General features: G+C 42.7%; 1 protein-coding gene across 4 annotated transcripts; it reads right to left on the reverse strand.

Moving 5' to 3' along the window:
* Nucleotides 1–410: 410 nt before the first annotated feature.
* Nucleotides 411–5,630, reverse strand: chrm4b (cholinergic receptor, muscarinic 4b). 4 transcript variants are annotated; one of them, XM_015045268.1, is made up of 3 exons: nucleotides 5,026–5,630; nucleotides 2,604–3,445; nucleotides 411–2,387 (listed from the first exon to the last, which is right to left on the reverse strand). In XM_015045268.1, the coding sequence occupies exons 2-3, from the start codon at nucleotides 3,438–3,440 to the stop codon at nucleotides 1,992–1,994; spliced, it is 1,233 nt and encodes a 410-aa protein (XP_014900754.1). In that variant the 5' UTR covers nucleotides 3,441–3,445; nucleotides 5,026–5,630; the 3' UTR covers nucleotides 411–1,991. The 4 variants fall into 4 exon arrangements, with proteins under 4 accessions (XP_014900754.1, XP_014900752.1, XP_014900753.1 ...); XM_015045266.1 differs by having other exon boundaries at nucleotides 2,604–3,495; XM_015045267.1 differs by lacking the exon at nucleotides 5,026–5,630 and having other exon boundaries at nucleotides 411–2,384; nucleotides 2,604–4,512.
* Nucleotides 5,631–9,873: the final 4,243 nt, after the last annotated feature.

Genomic DNA, 9,873 nt, shown 5'->3' on the forward strand with positions numbered 1-9,873 from the left:
AAAAACATTACTTTGGCGTTAAAGTAAAAAGCAAAAAAAGGATTTAATGAGAAAAACTTCAGGCATTTTACAGAAAATCTTGGAAATGTCTGAGCTCAAAGTCAAAAACTCGAGAAATGTTTTGTTTAATCTCAGAAAATTCCATTATTTTCATGAAAATTTCTGGGATTAAAATAAAAATTCTGTTGCAAATTGTTGACTTTTGGAGCCAATAAAAGTCCTGGTTTTTAGTAGAAAATGTTTGAGATGAATCAAAAAATTTGGGAGTTTTTCTCTGACAAATGTTTGATTCTTTGAGCTCAGAACTTTCCAATTTTTTTTCTAAAAAATTTAAGATTAATCTCAAAATTTCTGAGTTTTTGGGTGACAATTTACAGAGCACAACTGACATTAAAATAAAGTTGTTTTTTCAGTTTTTATGAAAATGTTTTTATTGGTTATTTTTCCATTTTAATACAGACACACAAGCAAAAAGGAAAGGGGCAGAACAAAGTGTCACACAGTAACATTAGCATCACCCTGGCTCAAAATAAATAAAAAATAAATTAATTAAAGGGGGGATGTCACATAATATTTTAAAAACATTTCTTATAAATCATATGACAAACTAACTTCACATTTAAAAGTGTAAAACGTTTTTTAATAAATAAAAGTCTCGCCACCTTCAGACTTCATTAAATGATTCCTTCTAACTGGTCACATGATTAATGCTTTTACTGTTTCCTAGCAACAAGGTTTGGCTCTACTTTAAACCTTTTGTTTTCATCTTCAGGGGAGAAAAAATCAAACTGAAGAAGGGAGAGTGAACCAGAAGACGACAGGATTTCTCCTCCTCCGCCAGCTGAACAATCGTCTTCCGTTCTTCACATTTAAAACCAGAGACTCCAAAACAGACTTCCTGTCCTCAAACTGACCCGTCCGACTCGCTGATTCCTGCTCTGATTCGATGTTCTCCTGTTTTCCTTGGATTTAAGCTTTAGCTGATCAGAATAACCTTCGTTCGGTAGCCGGTAGTTTAATGCTCTCTCTCTGTAGTTTTAAAAGTTTTTAGGGGAAAAGTTGATCCTGCAGATCATCCACAGTTTGATGCTTCAACATCTGAACTGAGGGAAAGTTTATTTTTGGAATTACAAATTATTGATGAGACTTGTACAAATGAACAAATAAATGCTGTACATTGTTTTGGTGAAAGCTTTTGTGTGTTTGTTTATTAAAGCAACATGATTTCAGTCAGGCTGATAGAAAACTGATCAGATCTGAGGGGAATGGTTCAACTACAAACCTGAACAGATTGACACTGAACAGATTCCCAATTTCAGATTGTTGATTCCAAAAGGATTTTAAATTAATTACTGACATTTTCTTCATGAGATCCTGAACCTGGACAGATTTCTGACTGAACAGATTCTGAACAAATTTCTAATTATTTTTGAAAGATTCTTGAAATTCCCAGAAATTTTCTTGGAAAAACAAACAAACTTGGAACTCTGAATTTGAAAAGTTGCTAATTTGTTAGAAATTTGAAACTGAGATTTACCTCACAAATTTTCTAGAGAAAAAGGGGAAATTTCTTAGTTTGGAAGTTGAAAATTTGCTTGAAACCCCCCCCCCCTCAAATTTTCACATTAATCTCAGAAATTTTACAGAAAAAAAATTTACATTAATGAGTTTTAAAAGTCAAAAATTCTCTAAATAAGTAAAAAAAAATAATTAGACTTTTGGACAATTGAGTACTTTGAAGAAAATTTACAAATTTTTTCCTATCTAATATACTGTGGTAAATACATGATGCAAATTTACACAGAATTTACAATTCTGAAACTTTGAGATTAATCTCAGAGAAATTTTCTAGACAAACATTTACATTTCTGAGTTTCAAAAGTAGAAAATTTAAAACTTTTGGACAATTTCTGAGTTATTTGGCGGAAGTTAACTCCATCTTCTATCTGACGCCATGGTAAACACCTGACGGATGCCCACCTGTTTCAGCGTTAGTGCAGCTTCCAGGTGCGGCAGCTCAGCAGGCAGCAGAAGGTCTTCCGGAACGTGACGTTGCACAGCGAGTAGCAGCAGGGGTTGATGGTGCTGTTGACGTAGCACAGCCAGTAGCCCGTAGTCCACAGCGCGTCGGGGATTCGGATGTGACAAAAGGCGGCGATGACCGCCATGACGTTGTAGGGCGTCCAGGTGATGATGAAGGCCAACAAGATGGCGAGGAGGGTGCTGGTCAGCCTCCTCTCCCGCGCCATCACCCGGCGCCTCCTCCGCTCCTGGGACCGGAAGCTGGGGCAGGAGGACAGCGCCGCGGAGGCCGAGCCGTGGAGGTCGGTGATCGATAAGGCGTCTTCGTCTCCCGCTGCACATGAGGAGGTTCGGGAGACCGGCTGCTGATGAGACAGACAGTTCAATTTGTGAAGTCACAGTTCCTTCAGAACTGACAAGCTGCTGCAGGAATGCAAACAATTGTCGATTAATTGTGTATTAGATCAAAATGAGTTCCAATCGATTAACTTAATAACATCCGCTCAGGCCTTCCTTTGGTGTTGTAGTTTGACCGCCATTAGTATGGCTCTAATACTCCGTACTGTAGGTAGATTACCTACCAGGCGTTTGCAGTTCGCCGGACTTCCCCGCTGGTTCAGAGACAGATCCGAACCCAGGTTGCTGGCCATCCAGATGCTTCGTTTCCAGGTGAAGCCTTTCACCGGCGGATCCGCCATCTTGGGCGTCCCCTGCTCCGCCTGACGACAAGTCAGCCTGCGGCGGCTGGCGGCCGACAACCGGCTGTACAACCCGATCATGACGAGCGCCGGCAGATAGAAGGACGGCAGCGTGGTGCCCAGCGTGACGGCCGGGCTCGCCAGGAGCTGGATGTAGCAGTGTCCGTCCGGGATCACCCGCCGTCCGCCGACGCTCTGCCAGCACAAGATGGCGGGCGTCCAAAGCAGGAATGACAGCAGCCAGGCGCAGCCGATCATCAGGCCCGCCACGCGGCCCGTCCGCTGCACCGGGTAGCTGAGCGGCCATGTTGTGCACAGGTAGCGGTCCAAACTGATGAGCAGCAGGTTCAGCACCGAGGCGTTGCTCACCACGTAGTCCAGGACGAGCCAGGTGTCGCAGAGCGCAGCCCCCAGCGGCCAACGGCCCCGCAGTCGGTACATCGTGTACACGTTCATGGACAGCAGGCCGATAAACAAGTCGGCGGCCGCCAGGCTCAACAGGAAGTAGTTGTTGACGGTCTGCAGGTTTCGGTTCACCTTGATGGATAGAATGACCAGCATGTTCCCGACAACGGTTAGAATGCTCAGGGAGACGGATACCATGACAACCAGGATCAACTCGGCAGTGCTGTACGCTCTGATTGGATACTGGGATGAGGCGTTCACAGAGGGGCGGGGCCAAGCGGAGGCGTTGAGGGTGGGGTCTGCCAACCGACCCATGCTTCCTGCAGGCACAGGCACCATGAGCCCAGGCATAATGCTGCCTTCACCCAAACTGCAAGCAACGAGGGCTGAAACGATTAATCAGTTTAATTGTCAACTAATTTAGCAATCAATTAATCGTTAACTGGAGTATTATGTGATTCTGTGGACCTTTTCCTCTTCCAAAGCTTCTGAGGGCCTTGTTAGAGCGCCAACATCATGACCAGAGGTCACAAGAAAAGAAAACCGACTATGAATTAATTGATTAATCAGATTAATTGTGATTAATATATTATTTCAATAATTGGCAGCTAATTTAGTAATCGACTAATCGTTAACTGGAGTATTCAGTCCTATGAAGGCCAATGGTGGAAGAATAACTCACTCAGAGCAGAGATTAAACCTGAACGCTACATGAAATGCATACATTTTGGATTTAAGATAAAAAGTTTTTTGTAAATATGTTCTACCCAGAAGTCCTCTAGTAGCAGTGTTAGCTTCACCTAATTTCTGTGATCAAAAAAGAAAAATCCCTATAAATAACCAATAGATCAGCGCTGCACTGTATTCTGTCAAGCAGACAGGGTGAGCTTTCTACTAAGGCGTACGCTGTTGTAGCTTTTCACATGTTGATGTTAGTATTTTTAGCTGCAGATGCATCCAGGATCAAGCATCCCTTAAAGAAATGCTATGATACTGCATTTTAGGCAATAAAATGTAAATGACAAAATATGCAGAATGTGCCATTTTTATACGATTAATCGATTAATCATCAGAACAATTGATTAATCGACAGAATTGTCTGAGAAGCTGCAGGATCTTTCTATTGTTGTGAGAGTGAATCTTTGTGCAGTCAAAGGAGACACAAGCGTAACGTCGAAAGAGTTCAAGGAGAAACGTGAAGGCCAGAGAGAAGAGTTGATGCTGCATCTGTGTGTCAAACTCGACGCCCAGGGGCCAATCCGGCCCTCTACAGCATTTTCTGTGGCCCTCTAGACATAAATAGAGCCTTCAAAATAACAACTGTGTGTTCAAGTATTATTTTCACAATCAAATCAAAGCTGTTTTTATCTACAGTGCCAAATGACATCAATTGCTTTACCATCTTTCAGCACCTTGAGATGCACAAACCCCATTAATTAAATTACTGTGGGGTTCAAAGAAGTATTTATTTATTTATTTTATTTTATTTGAATTAAAATCCAACAGGAACTTTGATCAAACTCAGTTTTTTTTTCCAGTTCCTGCAGTTATTTTTCCAAAATCCCTCCAGCTAAGGTTTTATTTTCATTTGTCTTCTTACACAATGTTTAGCTCTAAATATAACAAAAATCTTCTTATTCCCAACTTTCATCGTCTAAAAGCTGATTTAGTTTCAAATAAAGACATTATTTCAATACTCCAAATGTGAGCTACTTCCACATTAAGTGGAGGAAATCAGTTATTTGATCGGGTTAAGTGAAAGTTGATCATTTCTAGATAATTTCTGATCAAAAAGCATTTTAACAATTATACAGAAAATCATAAAGGCAATTAAAACATTTCCTGATTCTTCTGAATGCAGGAAATTTAAAGAAATGGAATAAATCAGTAAAAATCTCACCTGGTTATGAAGCTGCTGCAGCTGCTCAGGCTGATCACCGCCGCCTTCACTCAGAGCGGCTTATAAGGACGTGAGGAAGAGTTCGTCCCTCCTCATCGTCGGAGCCTCACCCTGCGGTCGCTGCTGCTGCCGCCTGATCTGACCTCAGATCAGCCTCATGAGGGCCGTAACGCCGACAGACAGCAGGCGGAAACATCACATCGTCTTCATCACCGACCAGCAGCAGCAGTCAGCTTCACGCAGGAGGGCATGGAAAGTTTAGATTTAAAAACACACATGAAAAAAAAAAAAAAGACAAACGTTGAATAAGCTTTAATATAAACATAAAACCAGATCAGTGGAAGTATTATTGATCATTGATAAAAAGTGATTAAATTCCATGAAATTAATGGGAAAGTTCTACAAAGCTGTTACAAATATTTCCGTAATTTTAACAAGTGATGTTCACAGTACAGAGCCACACAGGCCCGCATCATAACACCGCCACTACCGTGTTAAAAAGAGGAACTCCTCAGCTTAGTTCTTCCTGGTCTCTTTCTGTCCAGAACACACATTTCCAGGATTCTCCATCTTCTTTTTAAAAGGGGACATATTAATTAAAATTCATATTATAGATTTTATTCATATTTATACATTTCTATACTTCTATTTGAGTTTCTGCTTTTAAAAACAGACCAAACACTTAAAAGTAATAAAAGAAAACAAAACACCCAGTTGTTTTTTGGCAATAAGTTAATGGTTTTGGAAAGCAAACCGTTTCAAAAGCTTCCTAATTGTTAAGTCACACTATACTGTTACTTAGCAACCCAATCTAGATAATAGCTGGTTTTGCCATTGTACAATGGCTGCTGGAACAGACAAATGTTTTTTGTTGACTTACCATCCAAAAACAATTTGCTGCTTTCTTGTTGGTTGGATAGGAGGCTCCACTTCTGCTTTTCAAAGATGTACGGTTACAGTCATTTTCATGTGCGAGTGTAAACGTTGAGTTTGGGGGGCGTGGCCAGCAGCAGCTTATTTGGATTTAAAGTGACAGGAGGCCCCAAAGGAGGTCAAAGTTGTCAGAACTGACTAAAATCTCACTAAGAATGTTTTTGTGCAAAAATGAACATGTTTTGACTAGACCACAGACCTGTCCTACCCTGAAGTACAATAGGTCTCCTTTAATGGATTTCTGCCCAACGGGAATCCAACCGTTCCTCCTTTTGTTCCGTTAAATCTTTCATGGACAGTTGTCTCTGAAAAAAAGATCCAGCCGCCATCTGATCCGTTGGACAGATGTTACCATGGCAATGGTAGCTCACATCTTCATCCTTCACTCCAGCCCTGATGGTTTGACCCTTTTAACCTCAGGAATACCTTCTTCACTCACTGTCAGCTACAGAACCTTCCTGCTGAAGGTTTCTCAAACAGTTTGGATTGTTGTAAAAACGACCAGCAGCAGCTGAAAATGTAAGAAATGTTGCGATTTTGTTCCCCAACCGGACCGAGTCTGCCGGACAAAACATCCTAGGATCCGTCTGTTCAGTCTGCTGATTTAATTTGACGGTTCTGTAATAATTGCAAGAAATTAAGATTGGAATTGTTTTTATCTTATGAGGACTATTGCTAAACTCAGACCCACATGTTGTTTAGATGTGACCTAGATTTAATTTTATGAGCTTCTACAGTTTTTAAAAAAATTTATAAAAGTATCGGTAAATACTGGCCATAAAAGCAACATTTTACACATTGGTGCATCCCTACAGGTCCCCCTGTTTATTTTTGTCTGAACCCTGAGTCACAGCTGGATTCTGATGGGAGTCTCTTCCTGTTAAAAGCGAAGTGTTCCTCTCCACTTTCACCACATGCTTGCTCAAGAAGAGACTTGCTAGTGAGCAATGACTCGGTGCAATCAGCTGGGATTATTTAGATACCTAATATTCTCAAACTGAATTTGACTGAATCTGAATTTAAGAACCATTTTTTTTAGTAAAAGTCTCTGGATAAACATGGAACTACTTATAAAAGCTCGTTTATAAAAAAAAAAAAAAAAAAAAAAAAACTGTGTTGCACTTAAAATTTTCCATTGAACATTACGTCAGTAATAATTTTTCCCTGGTTGTAAATAAAAAGTCTCCAGCTTCTTTATGCAGTTTGGGGGCCGCACAAACTCAGTCCGAGGTCCACACACGGCCCGCAGGCCGTACTTTGGACACCCCTGATTTAACATTAAAAAGAAAGAAAAAAAAAGGCATATTTATCTTTTTTTTGTATTTTATGAATAAAACATGTTAAGTGTCGAATCGTGTGGATAAGACACAAACATTCGTCACATCACAGAGAAACTCTCAAAGCTCTTTAATTACATCACGTCTAAAAGTCAAAGAGTCGCGTCGGAGCCGTCCGAACTCCACAGTGGGATCCTGACACAGCAGTACCGTTCAGCGTTTACACTCATCCCTCCGCAACCTGAACACACACACACACACCACAGAGAAACTGCGTTTAAGCGCTCACCAGTCAAGTCAGCTTAGGAGGTTCTGCTGTCGCCATAGTAACAGGTATGTAACCATCACGGCGATCGGTACTGAACGTCACATGGATCCACAGACAGCAGAGGAGGAAGAGGAGATGAAGGTCTGGAGGCGTCAAGTTGCTTTAATTTTACCGAACAGAACTCCGAATCCCATGATGCTTTGAGGGCACTTCTCCAGATCCTTATGTTGAATCCGATTCCAGATCAGCTGGTGAATCTTAGAGCTTCAGCTGGTAGTCTGATCCGATTAGAACCGGAATCAGAACCAGAACGTCACCAGTCCAGGTTCAGAGTTTGAACACACCGACGACACCAGCGGGCTCCGTGGGATCAATGCAGGAGAAGTTCTGGTTGTAATCCTGTTTAAGTGCAGAGTCCATCAGAACCGCTGGAAGATGTCGCCCTGAAGAGATTTCCTGCAGCAGAGTTCTGATTGGGTCGGAACCAGATGCTGAGGAGGAGAACTCAGCGCTGCTCTGCAGAAACAACCGGATCAGTCACATGATCAGGAACGAAGTGAGTCCATGATTTGATTGGCCGGCGCTCAGAGGGCGGAAAACGAAACCTGATTGGGCCTTTGAACGTTCTGACTCAAAAACAAACCCGGTCCGGAACCAGAACCCGGTACAAGCAGGTACAGGATTTGTTAGGAGTCATTTTGGAAAAGGAGACAGATGTCGAGTTTCCAACCCGGATCCGATCGGCAGTTCTGGTCCATTTCCGCTCCTGATTGGACCTTCCTGGACCGGATCTGCTGTTCTGTTCCTGACGAAGTTCTGCTAGGATTCTGGATGAGTTTTATGACGTCGTATCAGGGCCAGGATAAGAAAAAAAATTCAGTTATGAAACTGGAACGTGAGAAAAAGTTTGTAATATTACAAAAATAAATTCAAAGCATCGTGAGAATAAAGTTGTAATAACGTGAGAATAAGCTCTTGTAATATGATGACTGTTCTCTAAAGTCATAGTAGCGCGACAATTAAGCCATAATATTACAATAAGTTACAGTAATGCACATAGTAAATTATAATATTCCGACTTAATTTTTGTAATATTACGGCTTTATTCTTCTACACCTTTCAGTAATATTACAACTTTTTTCTCGCAATATTGTGACTTTTCCCATAAGGACTTGTTTCTCTCCCTCTTTTTAACCTAGTCTGGTCCTACGAGAATAAAGTTATTACACTGCAGCTTTATATAAAGTTACAACTTTACTCTTGTAATTTTATTTTACATTTTTTTTATTAGCCTGGCTTTGATATCCCGTTTTAGATTTTGACTCGGTTTCGCTGATCCAAAGTTTTCCAGAACTCCTGGAAAACCGGGATTCTGGGACAGAACCGTGAACAAACAGACATGATGGATGAAATCTGAAGTCATTCATTAAAATCACACTCACACACACACACACTTCTGTTCAGGCTCATGTAGCACCAAAACACACCGTAGTGCAACTGGGTTTTAAGAAGGATGGGGGGCGGGGCTTGAACAGTCCTGTGGTTTCCCCCATCGGCTCTCCTTCTTTTAAAAACAAAAAAAAAAAAGTTGTTTTTTTTCATGATCCGCAGTAGATTCAGTCTCATCTGTCCAATCAGTCTGCAGTCAGGACTGTCCACCTGTAACCTTTGACCCTGCCCACCTCCCCACGCCCACAGTTCTCTCACAGGACGTCGTCCCCCAAACCAAAAACCAAAGAGTCTCACAACGAAAACTCGGCGCTGGATACTTCAGTCTCTGCTTTAAGCCTCCACATCACACGGCGTCGGACGCGGCGCGTTCCGGACAATCTGTGAGGAAGGTGACCGACCTCCTCTTCTTCCTCCTCCTCCTCTTCGTCACCCCCTCAGAGATGGCACTTTGAAGCGGAGAAGTCGGGGAGGAATGATCGCAGTTCAGCTCAGCTTCAGCCTGGGTTGAAAAGTGCGGAGGGAAACTAGTGACGGGTGAGGAAGAGGAGTGAGGCAGGGTGAGGAAGGGGCCTTCAGTGTCAAAGCAGCACCTGTTTCTGTGAGAGTTAAGGCTTTGAGCAGCACTCCGGACTCTGCTCCCCTCCGCCAATCAGAGCACTACCTGCTATACGGGTCGCCGGGGTAACTGTTGGGCCTGCCTCCGTTGCCGGGCAACGGGCTGTGAGAGGTTGAGGAGGAGGAAGATGGGGAGGACAGTAGCAGGGAGGAGGAGGAAGGTCCGGGCAGCGAGTCGTCGTCGTCATTCCGTCCGCCGTCAAAAACGTCGTCCATGTCCACTGCCACAGAGAGCCCCGATGGCGCGGGGCCCCGCAGCACCTGGGGGCCCCACATGGGGGAGAGGCGGTCGGCGGGGTCGGC

Source organism: Poecilia latipinna, unplaced genomic scaffold (assembly GCF_001443285.1).
Source record: "Poecilia latipinna isolate Pla-1442-1.1 unplaced genomic scaffold, P_latipinna-1.0 Scaffold718, whole genome shotgun sequence".
Taxonomy (NCBI): Eukaryota; Metazoa; Chordata; class Actinopteri; order Cyprinodontiformes; family Poeciliidae; genus Poecilia; species Poecilia latipinna.

Bases quoted from the DNA above. Each gene is read 5' to 3' on its own strand.
- chrm4b (XM_015045266.1), bottom strand. From the start codon at position 3,476: ATGCCTGGGCTCATGGTGCCTGTGCCTGCAGGAAGCATGGGTCGGTTG. The intron at 2,388-2,603 runs GTAGGTAATCTA...CTGTCTCATCAG, and splicing joins CGGCGAACTGCAAACGCCTG to CAGCCGGTCTCCCGAACCTC.